Here is a 19,805-nt window from a genome sequence, read left to right as displayed (position 1 = left end):
TTATAATAAATAAAATACTCTAAATCCTTATTTTAGGTAAATAACTAGACCAAATCCGCTAAATTTAATTAGGGAGGCAAAATTAGACGCATTTCCATGACGATAACAATTGTACAACAGGGAATGGATTATAATTTTACACAACGGTATAGCTTGATCATCGTTACATTTTTAATTTTAATTTTTTAAATATATTTTACCAATTCTAAAATGTGGGTGATTGTTTTGCATGATACTTCAGATGAATTAGATCATTGAAAGTGTGTAGGAATATGACCCTTCTAAATTGTATCGCATAAATATTAAAAGAAAAATATATCACAATAAAAATGCATCATTTTAAATGAAAAAAAAAAACTCTAGTTACAAGAGTAATAATTAGTTCATACAAGAACATATAAACTTTACACCTTAACAATGGTTTTACAAAAATCATAGTGACAAGATTGTCTCAAAATGCATGGCGAGCAAGCCAATCAGCAAATCTATTCATTCATGAAAATTATATGGTTGAGAGTAACAATCTAGTGCCTCATAATCAGGTCTATGATTTTATTGATAATATTCTAAAAATGATGATTTTGAGTAAAGTTGTGCTAAATGTGCATGAGAGTTTCAATTAAGGCAAAGTATACATTGCGGGTAACTTGGAAGTAACTTGGAATGTGTTTAGGCTTTATAACTGACTCCTGACTAATACAAAGAGAGACCAAAAATGCATGACCAATAATGTGTTGTGTTCAAAATGCATGAGGGATGATGAGGATACTCTTCACATCCTTAGAGATTGTCTTGTTGCTCGAAAATTTTGGGAGAAACATGTGAAACCTGAGTACATGAGATGCTTTTTTACTACAAAGAGGTGGGACTAGTGTAAGCTTAATCTTACAAAGAACATGGGGTGGATAGGGAGAGTTGGGACTCTTAGTTCACTATTGTGTGCTGGCTTATCTAGCAAGATGGAATAAGCATATTTTCCAAATAAGAAGGGTCTCTATGAGGCTATTAATGTGCATGCATTAGCTATCCTTAAGTGCGTGCGGAAAACAGGATTGAGAATTTAGCAAAATTGGTCTCATGAGCAGAATACATCTTAACAGGTGTGCCAAAATAGTTTTGAGTTTTTGAGTGTTTGTAAATAGAGCTTGTTTAGAGATGACAGATGTCACAGGCTGTAGGATATCTTGAAGGATCAAAATAGGATGATAGTGGGATCTTTTGCATATCAACTCCAATATGGGGATGCCCTCACTACAAAATTGTGGGCATGTTCTACGGGATTGAAGTATGCTTGGGATAGAGGTTAACAAATATCATTCTCCATAATGATCCTATCAAGGCTATTAATTTGATCAACGGTGGAGATGTTAAGTTACATGAGTACATAAGCTTTATCTTAGAGAATAGGGAATTATTACATCGTAGTTGGGCTGTGAATCTAAGAGCTATAACTCATCTCATCAAGCTAACTGGGACGTTGACACACTTGTGAAGCACCCCTTCTTACACGCACACGCACACGCGCAGAGAGAGAGAGAGAGAGTATGTTTAGATAATTAGCTTTTAACTTTTGAAAATTATTTTTGACACTTCCTAAAAGTTAAAAGTTGTTTAAAACAAAATCATGAAATAAAAGTGAATTTTGAAAGTACTCTAAGAATACTATTCAATTCACATTAAGCCAACTTAATTCTTCCTAACTTTTCAAACTGACTTATAAATGAGGTTTGTTTGTCCTGTTATTTTCCCATGTCACCTCTTATTTTACACATGCCATACATATAACAAATCATTTTTTTCTTATTTGTGTTCAGCCTTTGATTCTTTTTGAATTGTCAAAGTCCTCCATATATATTTCTCTTAATTAAATGACATGAGAAATTGAGAATATTAAAGCTTGCATTCATATGTATTTAGATATTTAAAAATTAAAATAATAATATACTGGAGTGAATGATTATGAATTTTACTTCTTTTTATATACAATTTCTGAACTATTTGTTGTATATATTTTTTTTCAATATGTTAAATTTTATATTCTTTTAATTTTTATCATTTAATATATCAAATTTTATGTTATTTAAAATTTTTATCACATTTTTAAATATTTTTAATATATTATATTTGTATAATAAAAATTATAAATCATCATAAATCAATGTATTTTTTAATAATTATATATTTAAAAGCACATTTTACCATTTATAATTCACATAATTTTCAATTTATCAAATTAATTTTTAAAAATATATATTTAAATACAAATTTTATTAATAGTTGATTTTAATTAAACTGACTTTCAATTAATAAAAAATCAAGCACGCACTTAGAGTTTACTAAAAACTTGTTTTATTTGTCTCAATCACCCCGCAAGCAAAATTTGCTTTGAACTTGTTTGCAGCCCAATGAATTCAAGTTCCTCAAAGCTGATTGTGGCGTATAACAATGGTGAACATGGGTAACACAGGACCTACGAGCTTCCATGGACTCGAACGTGGAGATTATACTTGAAGGCATGGGAAAGCTAAGGGACCACGTCACCTAGCAATGGCGGTTTAAGGCAATAGAGCAAGCACCGAGCACACGAAGGTGACGGAGGCAACAATGAGGGTCTTCAGTGTTAAGCTCTTAGTTCGATTTTGACATGAATTATAGAATCTAGAGACAGCTAGCTCTTTGGAGTCTTTCACCCTTAGCAAACTAGCAAAGTGCACAATTCTGGTACGAGCCAAGTGATTGAAGTACTCAATCTCTGAATTACTTAGAACACGCATTAAAAAATATATATATCTAGATTTTATCAATATATCATATCCTGGAGTTTGATTATATTATAGGAAACATTTCAATAAAAACCATTGGACCATGCTTATTTAAACTCAAAGTTCTAAAATTTCACCACAATTTAAAGATATTGATTTGATATTAAATTTTTTAAAAAAAAGATAAAAACATCTCTCATTTAAATTAATATTAGAATTGTCATATTTTACTTGTTTTTTTTACTTACAAAATTGTGTTAATGCCTTATTTCACTTGTTCATTATCCTGAAATGAAGTTAAGTGAAGTTTGACAATGAATGAGTAAAGTAGAGTAATGAATAACAATGCGTAAGTTAATGAATATTATGTAGTGGGCGAACCAACAAGTTATCTTAAGATGATTTAAACATATAAAATAAAAACAAGTTAAGCAAGGCAATGCTAAGATTCCGTAAGTAAATTGATAAGTAAAGTAAGAGAAAGAACGGGTCAAATAAGAAAGTTTTAATATTAATTTAAATGAGAGGCAACGTTTTTTTTATTTATAAATATAATATCAAATTAGTACCCCTAGACTACAATTAAATTTAATAAATTTAGAGGCTTTGAATTTGAATAAACTTAGTCAATGGGCCTTTATTGAAATTATCCCTATATTATATTTGCAATTTAAATTTTATTTGTTTCCTTGTTTCATTTGCATTGAAAAAATTTCATTATAGCCACAGTAAACAAAACTTTAAAGCTTTTAACCGTGTATAAAGTTAGAAGTAGAATCGGGTTACATGGATTGGCACAAGTAACTGGTTAAAAGAATTGTGTTAAGTTAAGTTAGAAAATAAATGCAAATAAAATGACCTTTTTATGACTTAGACCATATGACTCGTGAGTCATATATGTTAATGCTAATGGGGTAGAATTGATATGTTTAACTCTTATTATTTTTTTAAATTTAAAAATGGGAACTTTGTGATTATAAATCATATTAAGTATGACTTACTTAACTAAATCAATTTATATATTTGTGCAAATATTATAAATTAATATTTTGCTACATCTATAATGAATTATGAAAGAATATCAAACTGAAATTCATCATTTAGATGTATTTTTTTAATTCACAAAAATAAATTGAAAAAAAAAAATTCTGGGTCAATCCATTTAATATGCCAACTCTCAAAGGTTGGATTGAGATTTTTCTAACACATGTTAAAATAAATTGATCTTAAACCCAATCTAATTCATATTTCTCTGTACCCACATGGTTTGCATTGGTCTATATTCCCAACTTTATGTTGGTAGCTATAAAATAAGCATGAAATGAATCATGTCTAAGCTTTTGCTTTCTTACACGCTTTAGTTTTTTGTTGCTCAGTTTTCATGACCTTACATGTTTTTTTTTTTAAATGATGATAGCAACTTTAGGCGCGTTCCTCAAAAACCTTAATCAGTAGAACTATAATTTGTAATTATGTAAAATTGATTTTAAATAGAATTGAAAAGCAGTTAAAACTATAATTGCATGAAAATATAGTCAAATACCTATGTGTTACCAAAATAATTATAAACTCAAAAACATGTTTTTTTTAAAATCCAAACATCTATTATACTCAATCCTTCCTTCTTAAAATTTAAAAGGAAAAAACTGAATTACATAATTTAAGAAGGTTAGCTAACTGTCATAATTATGTTTAAAAATAAAAAAATAGATTAAAATACCTTGTGTTAATCAATATAAGTATACATTAATTATTTTCATTAACATAAATTATGAGAAGTGATTTAAGAAATGTGTAATAAATATTTATTATAATGGGTGATTTTGTTTATAAAAAAATACAAATTAAAAGTGATAGTTTCTCTAACAAAAAAAGTACATGTCAAAATAAATTATAAACCTATAACTATTATGTTTTTAAAAAATATTCAAGCACTCCTATAGCCAAAATCAATTAATGACATAAAGTCATGGTTTTTTTTCTTAATTATTTTAACAAGTTATTTTAAATAGCTTATGAAAATAATTTACTATAACATATGAGAGAAAATATTTTAAAAAGTAGAAATACGAAAATATTATAAAATTTTCAAAATAAATAAAATAATAAATATTTGTATAAAATAAAAATAATAAATTATTTTTATAAAATAAAAATAAAAGAAAATATTATAAAATTTAAAAATAATGAACTAATAATTTTTATTACAACAACAAAATATGAAAATAATATATATATTTTATATAAATATTAACAAAATAAGTTTTTTATAAAATAATTAAATTATTCAAAAATGATCAACTCTCTTAGTTCAAAAATATAAACATTTTTTGAGGAGTTAAATATTAAAAAATATAAAGTATTTTTAATCTTTTGAGGTGTAATTATTACCTTTTTTCTAAAAGTGTTCTTATAGAAAGTGACTTTATATTTATATAGAGTATTTAATATAAATAAATATAAAAAGACAGAATTAGTTTGAAAGTATGTAACTACTTTATTGGGGTAAGATTCAGTTAAAATGTCCTACATTTTTAACGGAGAGAGTATTTTTTAATATTAAACAAATATGCCATATACTTTCTTAAAAAGTTATCCAAAAAGGATATAACCTTATTTTATAAATCATAATTCTAAGTATATAATTAATTTCGGTATGGATAGAATGTTTCCATATTTTTTTAAAAAATCATAACTTTTATTTATAATTATTTTTAACGTGTATAATGAACATTTGAATTTTTTAAAAAAATCATAATTTTGATATCTTAATTAATTTTATTATGTATAAAAATAAGAAAAATGATAATAAAATTTTTTTGAAGTATGTAATTTTGATCATTTAAAATATCATAATTTTTTAAAAATTTTAAAAATTTTTCTATCATTAAAAAATAATGTAAATGATCAAATTGTCTTTAATTTAAACTTATAAATTACTGTTGAATTTTTAAAATTTTAAAAAGAAAAGTAGTGAATCTTAAAACAAAACTTATGAATGAAATTAATATTTATAAAATTTGATAAACAACAAATTTAAATATAAACTTATAAATTATTGTTAAATTCTTGCGATTTTAAGAAAAAAATTTGTGAATCTTAAAATAAAATTTAAGAATAATAATTAATATTTAAATTAAGGATAACTTAATCATTTATATTAATTTTTAATAATAAAATTTTTTTTATAAATTTTAAGAAAATTATAACATTTTAAAAAATTAAAATACTATTTATATAATTTAAAAAATTTTATTTTTATTTTTGCATAAACATGTTTAGATATATTTTTACGAAAATTTTTTGATTATCTCATCTGTCCAAACATGCACTATGCAAATATCGCACGGAAGCTCTTCCATCGGTCGTCTTGTGCCCCATCCTCACCTTCCCAACTTACCCCTTCTCTCCCCTCTCAGGTACTTCAGGTACATCCCTATCGTTTCTTCTCTACGGTGATAGAAACCCTACTTCGACCTCATTTTTGCTTCGCAGATTTTATCGATTTGTATGCTTACTTTGCTCTTTTTTTTTTTTAATTGAAATGTCACAGAAATCACTTGGCAATTCTTCGAGATTTCATGTTTGCCGTTCTTGTTTCTGATTAGTATTCAATATTTTTTTGTTGTTTAGTCAGTGATTTTTTGGGGAAAAGCTTGAGGATGAGTTAGGGCGTATTAGGTGGAGGACTAGAGTCGAGTTGTCAAAGTTCGTTTGATCATGGACAGTAATAAGGATGAAGCTCTGAGGTGTATCCGCATCGCTGAGGAGGCGATTGCAGCAGGGAACAAAGGGCGTGCCCTTAAATTTATCAAAATTGCACAGCGGCTGAATCGCAATCTGTCAGTGGAAGAGTTACTTACCACATGTGAGAGGCTTGATTCTCAATCATCTACGCATTCTAGGGATGAAAATGGTGTTCATCAGGTTAAGAGGGAACGTGGTTCCAGGCCAAGTGAGGTTTGAATGGAGAGAGAAATTATACAGAAGAACATGTTCAGTTAGTTAGGGAGATTAAGGGGAAGAACGATTATTATGCCATTCTTGGTGTGGAGAAGACTTCCTCTGTTGAGGAGATCAGGCGGGCTTATAGGAAATTGTCATTGAAAGTTCATCCTGACAAGAATAAGGCACCGGGTTCTGAAGAGGCATTTAAGAAGGTATCCAAGGCTTTTAAGTGTTTAAGTGATGATGGTTCAAGGAGGCAGTATGATCAGACAGGGCTGGTCGAGGAGTTTGAATATAACCAGCAACACAATGTTAGGCGCAGGAGAGGAAGAGCAACTGCACATAACTTTTTTAATGATGACATTGATCCTGATGAGATATTTAGGGCATTCTTTGGAGAAGCAGATGTATTTGGGAGAGCTCATATTTACCGGACAAGGGGAATGGGGAGTCAACAGCGGCAAGAATTTCAAGGTGGAGGGTTCAATATTATGCTCCTTCTGCAAATTGTACCGTTCTTGATAATATTTCTGCTTGCTTACTTGCCATTTTCCGAACCAGACTATTCTTTGCATAAGAATTACTCGTATCAGATTCCCAAGACAACAGACAAGTATGGGGTTGAGTATTTTGTGAAATCTGAATCATTTGAAGATAAATATCCGCGTGGAAGTCCTGCCCGTGCAAATACTGAAGGCAATGTGATACATGATTACAAAAACTTGCTTCGTCGCTACTGTCAAATAGAAGTTCAGAGGCGTAGTTGGAATAGGAATCTGCCAACTCCTTACTGTGAAAAGCTTCAGAAGCTTGGTGTAGCTTGAAGGTAACACTCTGTTCCTTTTTTTTTTTGGGATGTGAAGGTTATATAATTTTTTTAATGGGTTGAAATATTCTTTTCCTTTACTTTCTATTTCATTCTGCATACATTTTTGTGTTGTTTTATGAGCTCATCTTCCACTTTTTGACACTGCTAGATTTGCGTTAGGATAGTTGGGAGAAACCCTTTTTCCCCTTGTCATGCTACTGCTCTGATCAATTAATTAGTTGGAAAAAAAATCAGAGGCTGATTTTCAGGCGGTGGAATTTTACTAGTTTTATTGCTTTATCCTGTAGAAGTGGAAATGGAAGTTTCAGACCTGTAATCAAGTTTCACGAGTGAAAGCCATTACTAGTTTTCGCTTCAAATAGTGATGTACATCGAGTTTTTGGCTCGTGCTCTTATAGTGTGTTTTCTTGTTCAATATTAGGGTTTTCGTTCCTCGGGGCAGTGTGGGCATTATGAGCTCTTACCTGATTTCCTTTTCTGTCAGACTATTCAACATGTATGTTGTCACTTGTCACTAATGGCTACCCAGTGGTACTTTGGTTCTCTCTATCTGGCTTTTTGCGCTTATCCCTCCCAACCCTGCATTCCACACACAACACACAAAATAGTGAAAAGGTTCAAGTGCTGGTGATGCATCGTTCAGGATGTCATTAGTATTTGGCATAAATAACCATGCAGTAGTACTTTTGCTATGAGTTCTCTTTCTGTTCTGTCCTTGACTTGATCGCCTGGCATGCCAAAATTATTTGTTTACCTCCTACAATTCTCTCCTTTGAGTTTAGGTATGCTTCTGTGCACCTGGGTAGTTAAAATGATTTCCTGGATTATTCTCCACTTGGCTTGATGAAGAAGCCATGTCTCAGATGCTGAGTTTTAGCGTACATGTAATTCTTCAGGGCATTTAAAATCTCTATTGGAGTGGCTCTTTCCGCGGCTGGGATACCTCACTAGCTGATCAAGTACCTTTTCTTGATTTAAGAGTAGTCTTTAGTAAATGTGCTTAAAATGGTGTTTCATTCTGCAAGGGATAGTAAATGAGATTGTCTGTTATGTCATATTCATGATGCAGAACATGGCTACAAATGAATAATAAGTAAGTCATAGCTTTCCCGTGGCCTGCAAATATTTGAGAGGGAGGCAGGAAAACTGAGAACGAGACCAAAATGTCAAGGCTTTTTGTCATTTTGGTGATGGAGTTATTGAAGGCAATGACTTATGTTAATAGACGTGAGGCATGTTAACACATTATAAGATGAGTTGGAAGATGCTTTAGCATCATTGGAGTGCAGATTCCATAGCTTGAGGAAGCTTTGCTAGACTTATTTGACTTACATTGTTGGATTAAACACGTTAATTTTGCGCTTCCTTTATGGCAGGAGGATGTTTCTGAGTCATTGATGTTTAATGACCTGGGGCGTCAAATTAATGCGATCCCATGATAAACAGTATTTAACATGTGCTATGGACAGGAGAAGTTTTTTCCAGCTTGTCCCATGTGATGCAAATTGCAATATCAAATTACAGAACCTAAAATTATGCTTAAATGCTAATATGCTAGAGGAAAAACTGTATGCGGCGTTAACAAATTAACAGTTATAAAATGCATGGTTGTTCTAGATTATCGTAGTAAGCAATGAGGAGAATTTGAGAAGAGGATGAAAACTTAAATTATCTATTGGCTTTTAAATTTTAATTTTAATTTATACGTAATATCATATATTTTATTTCTAGCCTTTTCCTTTTGAAGTCCTTTTTTTCTGTTATCCTACACTTAATAGAAGGAACTCGCGTCCTTGTCACCGACAGAGAATCAAACTTGTAACATTTCCTTTAAGAGACACCTAGAAAAAATGTTAATTGCCATTGGACTGCAAGCCCTTTTTTCTTGAGTTTTGAGTCTATGAAGTCATGCTCTACACCACAAAGATATTAAATAGCAATCATAATTGATTTGTAATTTTATAAATTTGATGATCATTTTCTTTATATTCGAAGATAATATACAGCATTTGACATACATATGTTTAATAATTCTTTTTAATAAGCTTATTTTTTTTATTGAAAAGCTGATAAAAAGGATATGATTTACGAATAATTCATGTAATTTTTCTGCAAGTGTTTGGTACAAGCGCGGGGGAGTGAATGAAGTGGGTGCAGGTGCAGCTGTTTAGTATGCAAAATACTATCAATTAGCTCATTAAATTATATCACACTCACATAAGGGTGTTCATTTTGTCTAGTTGCCAGGTTTGATCACCCTAGTACTAATCTAATACCATTCAAGTGAAAACAAGTTGAGTAAAAAAAAAAAAAGAAAAAGACAGGGAGGGCTTATCAATTAATTTTGCATGTGGCATTTATTTTCTCTATTAAAAAATATAAATTATTTTTTGTGGAATTAAATGTTAAAAATATAAGATATTTTTAATATTTTAAAGTGTAATTATTGTGTTTTTTTTTTCAAAAGTGCTCATAATAAATAAATTATTTTATATTTACTTTAAAAGTGAAACACCTTATTAAATAAGGATAAATATTTAAAAATAATGTTAATTTGAAGATAATTAATTATGTTATTAAGAGTGAGATTTGATTAAAAATATATTATATTTTTTAATGGAGAGAGTAGTAATTTTAAGAAATATTTTTTTAATATTTATCCCATGTTTTGGTTAACTTAAGCTGAGTATTTTGCATGTGAAATTGTGAGTGTCTAAATGTTTAGCTATGGGTAAAGAAAAAATATAAACCTAAAAAATAAATGAATTTTTTTATCAAATTTTAAAAATTAAACATTCCGAATATACGTGCTATATAATAGAAGTATCCTACATTATATGAATCAGAGGGAGTATTAATTTATAATAAAAACCTAAAATGAAAATTATAATCAAAATAAAAATACAATTTTTCTCTTAATTTTATCGCATTCTTACTCAAAAATACAATAACAAATACTTAAGATTTTATTTAATTTAAGTCTTCAATTTTATGTTTTGATTATCATCATCATATTATTATTATTTGTAATGCGAAATCATTATTCCATTGAACGTCCGCTCGTGAATGAGCAGAAGGGAAAGCAACTATACTAAAACAATAATAATTATCTGAGCAAACGGTCCATTTTATTCTGATAGGTCAACATGCTCTCTGTTGTGCCACGAGCTCACAGTTGTCGATACCTGTCCCCTCTCCTCTACCCACTCCCACCTTCACCTTGTGAACAACATCAGCTGATGTTATCTGTCTGTGTCTGAACACACACACACACAAATGCACATCAGTTTCCAAGACAAAAACCCAGAAAACAATCAGAGAAGAAGAAGAGGAAGAGGAAATCTATTGGGAAATGTGACTAATGGCAACGATAAACCCAAAATATCCGAAGCTGAGTGGTTCTGGCAAGTGGGAGCGACCATTTCAAATGAAGTTTGTAAAAGGGGTTAAATAATATATATATATATATATATATATATATATGAAGACACTTACGTAAGCTGTGAAAAATCTCGTCTTGTTGTGTAATAGGAAAAGATTAGAAGTTACACGTGAAGTTTTTTTCTAAAGTATCATAAGTGGCCAAACGAGTCTTGGAATCTTGTTGGCACAGTCACGGGACGAAACTGCAACTTTAGGCTTATAAGAGCTAACCTCCATTTCTTTGGAAGCTTGCAAATATAGTAACTCCAATTCTTTCCTTCCTTCTCTCTTCTTCTCATCTTCTACAGTCTCAAATTTCTCTACTTTCGACATCATCATGCCTAATAACTTCAACCCTCCTTCTTCGTCTGTGATTTCATCTCTTGGCTATCATGATGAGGTGCCTGACTCCAAATCTATATGGGTTCTTGTTTCAATCAACAAGTACATTCTTGAAGCCATAAAGAATGCCAGGAGTGGCCTTAAACTGAGATGCAGCTCTAGATTGAGGGTTCAAAAGCAGGAGTTCTTTGAATTCTCAGAGCAGCAAGTCCTGTCAAATCTGTACTGGGGTATTGACGCCATTGAAGCTGCAATTCAGACCCAAGAGCCTGAAGAGAGATGCTTTCGGCTTAGCAACACGGAACAGATGCTTCAGGTCCCAGCCATGCTTGATGAAGAAGGCGTCACAGCCACAATCCCAAATCGTTACTTGGTGTGTTGCTCATACTTTTGCCTCTCAGTGGTTCAGAAACTCCAAGGAGATGAGTGGCAAGCAGCCCTGCATTTTCTGCAAGCAGTGCTTGTCTCTCCAAAGCTTGTTTGCGCAGAATTTGCACCAAAGCTTTGTGAGACTCTTTTCCCTTTGGAAGGATGTGCCAGTACGAGTAGGGAATCTGATTCTACAAAGAATACCGAAGAGGAGATCAATACAGCTATAAGGGAGATGGCAAGGAAATACAAGGAATGTTTGATGTATTATAGGGTCATGTTTTATGCAGAGACTCCATGGTGGCGCAGGTATTGCGGAGAACAATCAGTACATTCCTTGTAAGACAAATCCTTTCTTCCTCTACCAAAAGCAACTTGTTTTTAGTAGTTAATGGTAGGAAAGTGGAAACTAAAAAAAAATGTTCCTTTTCTTTTCTCTGACATACAAGAGATTTAGTTTTGGAAGAGCCACGTTTATATACTGGCGGAGATATTCATGTGACCTCAATCATGAGAACTAGAGTTCTTTCTGTCCAATTACAAAGAATTTAAGCTTTGAAACAAGCAACCAAGTAATGCACTCACAGACCTCTATACATGGAATTAGATAAGAAGCCCACTGAAGACTAAACTGTTGAGTCAAAGAGAAAGAATTAAAATTACAGCTTTGAAACAGATTTCCTTTTGTTTTGATTTTGTTTTTGGGTTTTTTTTTTTTTTTTTTTTTTTTGTGCACATTGGAAGACTCTTCAACTGCTTTATGCTTCCTGGTTACGGATGAGCATTACGAGTTTGCCTATGTGGCTCAAAAACTAGTATAGCTTCACAATCCTTAACTTCGATCAATGAACGTTACAATTCAAGATGTTGAATCCAAGTTTTTGACAGGATTGAACCAAATACCAGCCGTGTATCTTCTTATAAAGTTCAAGATGCATCTAGATTGCGAACTTGCAATACGGTAAGCCTTGTACTTATTTCCTTCATTAGCATAAACAGGTGATTTCAATTTTCACATACAGTGTAGCAATGCCGAAGTTTTAGATGCATAAATGTTTATTTGTTTAGTTTTGTGGCGTAAATACAATGCAGCATAAGAAAGTGCATCCACTTGATCTTCAAGAAGATATGACACCAGTTATGACAGACGAAGTAAATGGATTCATGGATATTGCTAAAAGTAATGATCATAGGAAAGCCTCAGCTCATCTTCACAGCAAAAAACATCAAAGAATTTCAAGCATTGAATGCTTCAAGGATATGTTGACAGAAGCCCAATCTAGCGTCCCAACTTCTGTAGATTCTTGCTATGAGGACTTTAGAGACAAAAGGAATTTGGTAATTATTTTTGAGAGAATTACGTTGAAGTCCCATACAAAAAAATTAATTATTACAAGGTCTATTAACAATTAAACTAAAAAAAATAACAACATATTTTTCAATGGCCTTAATTTAATTATTAATGGACCTTATAATAATTAATTCTCTTGTACAGGACTTGTATATAATCGTCCCATTATTTTTTGAAGCTTCATAGTTGACAAAAGAACTAGAAATAACGTCTCTACACATAAGGACGACAAATAAATAAGAGTCTACAGGTGAGTGCTAACTCATCTTCATTTAAATCAGGTAAATTTTGATGACAGTAAATATCACATCAGAACCAACACGACAAATGAAGATGATCCACCGCCAGAAACATCTGACTGGTACGTCCCTCTAACAGATTCTTTCACAGTCTCTTATTTTTCTCATGTTTATCTTCTGGAATTTAATATACCAACCTTTGTAGGAAGCTATATCAATGCTCCAGTTGGCATCAGGAACCTCAAAATCTGGTGCATGAACAGTTAGACCAAAGAAGCATGGTTAGCATTGACTCGAGAAGATTCACCACTTCCATGAGAGACATTGCTTCAACCATCTCAAAGTACATAGATAGAGAAAGCAATTATAATATTGATGATGAACTAATTGAAGAAGCTTTGCAGCTCCAAAAATCACATCTCTGTGATCCGATAGCATTAATGTCTTCCCACAAACGCAGGATCAACCAAATGAATCATGCAGAAAGTTCTGAAGGAAAATTGCCAAGATCATCAGATCCAGGAAGCCTGATGGAAGTAAGTTCACACTCCAGAAGATACTTCATCAGTGATCTAGCTGGACCAGTTGAAATAAAAAGCTCAGTTTTTCATCATTCAGATATTGCATCCATTTATGAGATTTTGTCTAGTTCATCTTGTAGCACGTATGCTTTCTTAAAGGATGTTATTTTGGATGAACTGTTAATGGCTATCTCTACCTCCAAAGAGGAAAGAGAAATAAGGGCATCGGTTTCTATGCTAACAACTATTATTTCAAGGAACAAGTCGATCATAGAAGACATCAAGAAGAAAGGTTTGAAGTTGTATGATCTGGCAAGCGCTTTAAAACAAAATGTTCAGGAGGCTGCAATTCTCATATATTTAATAAACCCATCTCCCATCGATATTAAAACACTGGAACTTCTGCCAACTCTGATGGAGATTGTGTGCACTTCCCGTAGTTACAAGGGTAAGCCAGAGTCACTTCTGCTAACGCCTCATGCAGCATCCTTGATGATCATTGAAGAATTAGTAACTTCATTTGATTATGCCACAAATAACATGCACTTGGCTGCTATCAGTTCTCCTCATGTTCTCAGTGGACTCCTTGAAGTTGTGAGAAATGATAATCTGAAAGAGGTTTTCTCTTTGATCATCATTCTTATAAAATGTATGCAGTTTGATTCACAGTGCAGAGAGTACATATCACAGTCCACTCCTCTTGCCCCTTTTATTCAACTCCTCAAGACAGACAGCAACCGTGCCAAACACATGGCACTCGAATTTCTTCATGAAATCCTTTGCATACCTCGGTATAACTACTTAAACATATCATTTTCTATCTTAATAGTTGTGTAACATCTGTTCATAAGTATGTTTCATCTTGTATTTGAAAAGAATTGAGATAAATATCATGCAACACCAGGAGATATGATGCATTACCCCATACCATAAACAAAAGCACTTGTAAAGTTGCTTCTGTGATGGTGAATTAGTCTTGAATGGAATTCCAAACAAGACGTTAATGATCCTTAAAGATATTTCTAAAGTTATGTCTTGCTAAAAGTATTCCAAGTGCATATATTTGGATATGCATGCGTTCTCTCCTAAACCTAGCATGAGTCTAGCGTGAAACCAGACCAACAAAAGAGAAGAGGCTACAGAGACAGTGCTCCCTATCTATTTTTCTATTACAGAAACAATCATGCTTTGTCCATATATTTGCTGTTCGCTTAGTCCTTGTCTTAGGAGAACATAGGAGAGCTTTCTGTGATTTTATTTTTCCTCTTTCTTTTCAGGTCTTCAGCTGTTAGTCTGTTGCAGCGGATGCAAAAGGAAGGAGGTTCCAATGTTATTCAGATACTGACGTTGTGTGTCCATCAATTACAAGCTGATCACCAACTCTTAGCTGCAAACATATTGCTTCAGTTAGATGCGTTGGTAAGTTTTGAAATGAGGAAAATTAATGGGTCATGTATTCCATTCATGAAACTCTTTCAATAGAAATTAGCTTAACTCATTATATAACGTAGTTCTATTACTCTTATGATAACTCTATTGATTTCAAGGAATTTTACATATCAAACTATTATTTTTAATCTCCTATATTGAAAGCCTGCATAATTAAGTGTAACTTAATAAGTGATCACCACATAATATTATTTAACATTTAGCCAATAAGCCATAAACATTTAAATTCATACAAGTTAACTTGTGAAAACTGATAACTCAATGATTACTTGATAAATAGAAGTCATGCAACTAGATTCACTGAATTTCATATAGACTTCAAACTAATAAAGAGAACAAAATAATATGCAGAACTCTACCAGCAAAAGTGAGTTCAGGGAGGAAGTAGTTCAGGTCCTGCTCAGGGGATTGGCATCTGAAGAAAGCTCAGAGCAGTTATTATCTGCATCAATTATATCAAATCTTGCTGGAACATATGCTTGGAACGGGGAACCATATACAGCAGCATGGCTGCTGAAAAAGACTGGTTTGACCTCTCCATATCCCCAGAATATGATACGAAACTTCAACTGGTTGGATCAAAGCCTGCAGGTGAGCTGTCATGAACGGTCATATTTGAGGAAGTTCAAACTATATAAATATTACAGGCAGTGTGCAGGAAATGATTTTGAAGATGAAGAAATTTCATAACATGCAGGATACTAGCACAGATTTATGGTGTAATAAGATTGCCAAATATATCATAAGCATTGGAGATTCAATCTTCCTTGCTTTAGAGAAGGGGCTGAGAAGCAAAATAAAAAGACTTTCAAGAGACTGCCTTGTGGCAATTGCATGGCTTGGGTGTCAGATATCAAAATGCCCAGATAGCATAAGATATTCTGCATGTGAGATATTACTAAGTGAAATTGAGCAATTCTTACATCCTGGGGTGGAGCTGGAAGAAAGACTTTTAGCGTGCCTGTGCATCTATAACTATACATCTGGCAAAGGTAAAACCCTTGCATGATCATATCAATTAAACACCATCGTACACTATTAACTTACGAAACATATTGGCCAGGAAAAAAAAAATCAAACTAAATATTTTATGTTTAAATCCAAAAGCATTTCTTTGCCTTTCCCATCCAAATGGTGCTATGATGCCTATGCATACTTCAGTGTGATAAGATTCCAAATAAGGTTTCCTTAAAGACTTATTCAAGAAGAAAGCAAAAAAAGATAAATTAAATCTGATTTTATTATTTTGTTTAAATTTGAATATTATTTAGGAGATTTTATTCAGATATTTATTTGAATATTATTTAGGAGATTTCATTTAGATATTTAGTATTTTAGTCTTTATCTAGATTTAGATTTTATTCATTTATTTAGATCGTATTTAGATTTAAATCTTATTTAGTCTTTCGTTATTTAGTTATCTATAGTTTATTCATTATTTTGTATTTGACTTTATAAATATGACTAACAACTCAAAAGCTAGTATATCATTAATAAAATAATCTTTTAACTCATTGGAGATTCGCCTAAGTGTGGTTATTGAGAGAACAAGGTTCTTGTTTTATATCGTCTTAATAGATTTGTTCTTATTATTTCCTTTTGTTATTTTGAGCACCTAACACAGTGAGTATTTTGTTTAGAGAAATAACTTAGAAAAACATAATATTTTCCTCATCCTTGGCAAAAAACATTGTTTGCAATGATCTTATACTCCAGGATCTATAATGATTTACCCTACTAAGTCAGATGGTCTTTTTCTTATAGGAATGCAAAAACTTATTCATTTCTCTGAAAGTGTGAAGGAATCACTACGCCGCCTTTCAAGTGTAACCTGGATGGCTGAGGAATTGCATAGAGTAGCTGATTACTTGCTACCAAACATATCAGTGAGTATTCACATGCATAATTGCAAGACTTGCATGCATTTCTAAATAAGATCTTACGAAGTTCTCCATAAGGTATTCATAAGAGGTTTTTTTTTTTTTGGGTAGAAAGGAGGGTCTAGGTAGCCATAAAAGTTGATATAGTGAAAGATGTGCACAATGCGCAGGAGATCATCATACAGTGGCAATATGGCGAAATGAACATAAATATCTTTCCCTCCTTCTTCTTTTTAAAGACTATAAAATGATATTATGATATAATAATGATCTGAGGAGGTTAAAAATTTTATTTAGCTTTTAGTAACTTATATATTAAGTAGATAGCAACTAAACTGGACAAACCGAATTCCATTTGGAGTATCTGACATCTTTATGATGATACGAGCAGCGTATTTCTTGTGTTCACTCTCAAATCCTTGAGGTTGGTCACAACTTCAGTGCAGCTGTTTGCTCCCTCATATTTTACAAGGGACTGCTGTTCAGTGGATATTCAGATGGATCAATCAAGGCAAGAAACTTTACATTGTCAAATTTAAATAATTTTTCATATTTACGTCCATATATTATTATTTTGCTAAATCATGTTACAAACAGGTTTGGGATATCAGGGGGCAATCAGCCACTCTTGTATGGGACATTAAGGAGCACAAGAAGTCAGTCACATGCTTTTCACTTCTTGAACCGTCAGACAGCCTCTTAAGTGGATCTACTGATAAAACCATAAGGGTATGACTGAACTTGTTTCAAAGCCACCCCTTTCTATCTCCACTAATTAGTATTCTAACAGAAAGAATGAGTTGTTCACTTCAATATCACTTAAATCCAATAGGTCTGGAAAATGATCGATAGGAAGTTGCAATGCATTGAAGTGATTGTCTTCAAGGAACCAATTCATCATTTACATGCACATGGACAAATGATTTTTGCTATTACTCAGGGCCAGGGAATCAAGGTTATGCTTCAAAACCTTCCATGATTTTTGAAATACAGAAAGGAATGAGAGTTGTTATTGCCTACAGCAAACAAACTTGGGACAATTACTACAATAGTTTTTTTTGTTTTTTGGGTTCTTCTGCAGTTAGTGAACGAATCAAGAGAAGTAAAAAATATTTTTAAGGGTAAGCATGTAAAGTGCATGGCAGTGACTCAAGGAAGGTTTTATGGTGGGTGTACAGATTCAAGTATACAGGTAAGTGTTCTGTTGTTCGAAAGATACTTAGATTCCTATAGTACACAAGCATGACATGATGCCCTATTTCAGGAGTATTCCACAACATACAATCGGGAACTAGAAATCAAAGCACCAATAAGAAGTTGGAGGAAACAAAACAAACCCATTAATTCAGTTGTTGCATATAGAGATTGGCTTTATAGTGCAAGCAGGCACGTTGAAGGCTCAACATCCCAGGTAACAGTGATAAAAATAAACCTAAAAGATTGTGTTGCTGCTTTTTACTGACAAAGAGGAAATATCCAGGAATGGAAGAGAAATGGGAAACCTCAAGTTTCCATTTTTACTGGCAAAGGAGATAGTGTTATTGCCATGGAAGTAGTGGAGGACTTTGTATACGTCATCACCAGCTCATTAACAAATAACATTCAGGTAATTAAAAGTACATGAGTCTCTAAACTTTCTTTCAATTATTAGTTTAGTCCTTGAATTTTGATTTATTACAACTTAGCCCTTATAGTTTATTGAGTTAAAGAATTATAGGGACTGGGTTGTATTGAGTCAAAAACTATAAAAACTGAATTATTCTAGGTTAAGAAAGAAGAAACTACATGGACTGAATTGTTTTGAGTTAAAATTTAGGGACTGAATTAATAATGGAGAAAAAGTTCAGGGACCAAATGTTGCATTTTCCCTTAGTTTAAATTACCAGCTTCAGCACTGTATGTGTTTTTGAAAATGGCAGTTGTGCTCACTTACTCTTGGCAAGACACGACAGACATCTTAACTCCATTTTGCATTGATTTTACCACAGAGAAAAATGGAAACTAGTGAGAATTATACGGTATATGCTATTTTACATGTACAAATCTAACCAGAAACCAATGATTGAAATGACTCACATTAAATCCACCTCCCAAAGCAGATATGGTTGAGAAGGACCCAGAAAAAAGTAGGAAGAATATCAGCTGGAAGCAAGATAACCAGTCTCCTCTCTGCCAATGACATTATTCTTTGTGGTACTGAGATGGGACTAATCAAGGTACAAACAACTCATCTATCCTCTTTCTTTTGCCTCTAGAAAAGCTTCTAAATATGAGATTGACCTCACACCAGTTCCTCATTAACAGGGTTGGATCCCTCTGTAGGGAGAGCTTCAATTTACTATCACTGCATGTTTATCATTCAAACTTTTAACTCTTTTGGCAAGTACTTCAGCAAAATACAGACGGCAGGCACAGATTACACGAGTTTTTATTATAAATCTGTAATTAAATCAGAGTGAATACTATAGTGAAAAGAAGAGTGTCTTTTTGTACAGGAAATAGTAAATGGTGTAAGTAGTAGTAAATATTTGTATTCCCTTCTGCTCTCACTTTCAGTTCTAGAATCAGCTTAAGATGCTGAATTAAGCAAAGCAAAGCTGCCTGTATGTGGATTTATTGAACCAGAATCTGTCCTGTAAAGAAGACATCAACTGCTCGGAAATATTATGCAATTTTGTTCACATTTCGTCTC

At 32.3% G+C, this 19,805-nt stretch overlaps 2 protein-coding genes across 3 annotated transcripts; both read left to right on the top strand.

Annotated features, from left to right (window-relative positions):
* The first annotated feature begins 6,081 nt into the window (after nt 1-6,081).
* Nucleotides 6,082-9,026, top strand: LOC129310075 (chaperone protein dnaJ 49). Its single transcript, XM_054951914.1, is given in 4 exon segments — nt 6,082-6,190; nt 6,396-6,717; nt 6,720-7,536; nt 8,609-9,026. Coding segments are annotated over 2 exon segments (1,050 nt in total). The 5' UTR covers nt 6,082-6,190; nt 6,396-6,482; the 3' UTR covers nt 7,535-7,536; nt 8,609-9,026.
* A 2,119-nt stretch (nt 9,027-11,145) lies between these two features.
* Nucleotides 11,146-19,794, top strand: LOC129309324 (putative E3 ubiquitin-protein ligase LIN-1). Of its 2 annotated transcripts, none has more exons than XM_054950865.1 (17): nt 11,146-12,012; nt 12,562-12,634; nt 12,742-13,011; nt 13,306-13,385; nt 13,469-14,575; nt 15,062-15,203; nt 15,585-15,824; nt 15,931-16,225; nt 16,998-17,119; nt 17,505-17,624; nt 17,711-17,842; nt 17,946-18,068; nt 18,195-18,305; nt 18,378-18,524; nt 18,594-18,719; nt 19,213-19,329; nt 19,404-19,794. In XM_054950865.1, the coding sequence occupies exons 1-17, from the start codon at nt 11,300-11,302 to the stop codon at nt 19,482-19,484; spliced, it is 3,999 nt and encodes a 1,332-aa protein (XP_054806840.1). In that variant the 5' UTR covers nt 11,146-11,299; the 3' UTR covers nt 19,485-19,794. The 2 variants fall into 2 exon arrangements, with proteins under 2 accessions (XP_054806840.1, XP_054806841.1); XM_054950866.1 differs by having other exon boundaries at nt 11,147-12,012; nt 19,418-19,794.
* The last annotated feature ends 11 nt before the right edge of the window (nt 19,795-19,805 follow it).

The sequence above is a fragment of the Prosopis cineraria genome, unplaced genomic scaffold, assembly GCF_029017545.1.
Source record: "Prosopis cineraria cultivar Desert tree isolate PC_DT_omini unplaced genomic scaffold, ASM2901754v1 PC4, whole genome shotgun sequence".
Lineage (NCBI taxonomy): Eukaryota > Viridiplantae > Streptophyta > Magnoliopsida > Fabales > Fabaceae > Prosopis > Prosopis cineraria.
Note: the sequence above shows the minus strand (reverse complement) of the source record. Positions and strands in the feature narration are given on the sequence as shown.

Coding starts and splice junctions, on each gene's coding strand:
- LOC129309324 (XM_054950865.1), top strand. CDS start 11,300: ATGCCTAATAACTTCAACCCTCCTTCTTCGTCTGTGATTTCATCTCTT. Junction 15,204..15,584: donor TGCTTCAGTTAGATGCGTTG/GTAAGTTTTGAA, acceptor AATAATATGCAG/AACTCTACCAGCAAAAGTGA. Junction 15,825..15,930: donor GGTTGGATCAAAGCCTGCAG/GTGAGCTGTCAT, acceptor CATAACATGCAG/GATACTAGCACAGATTTATG.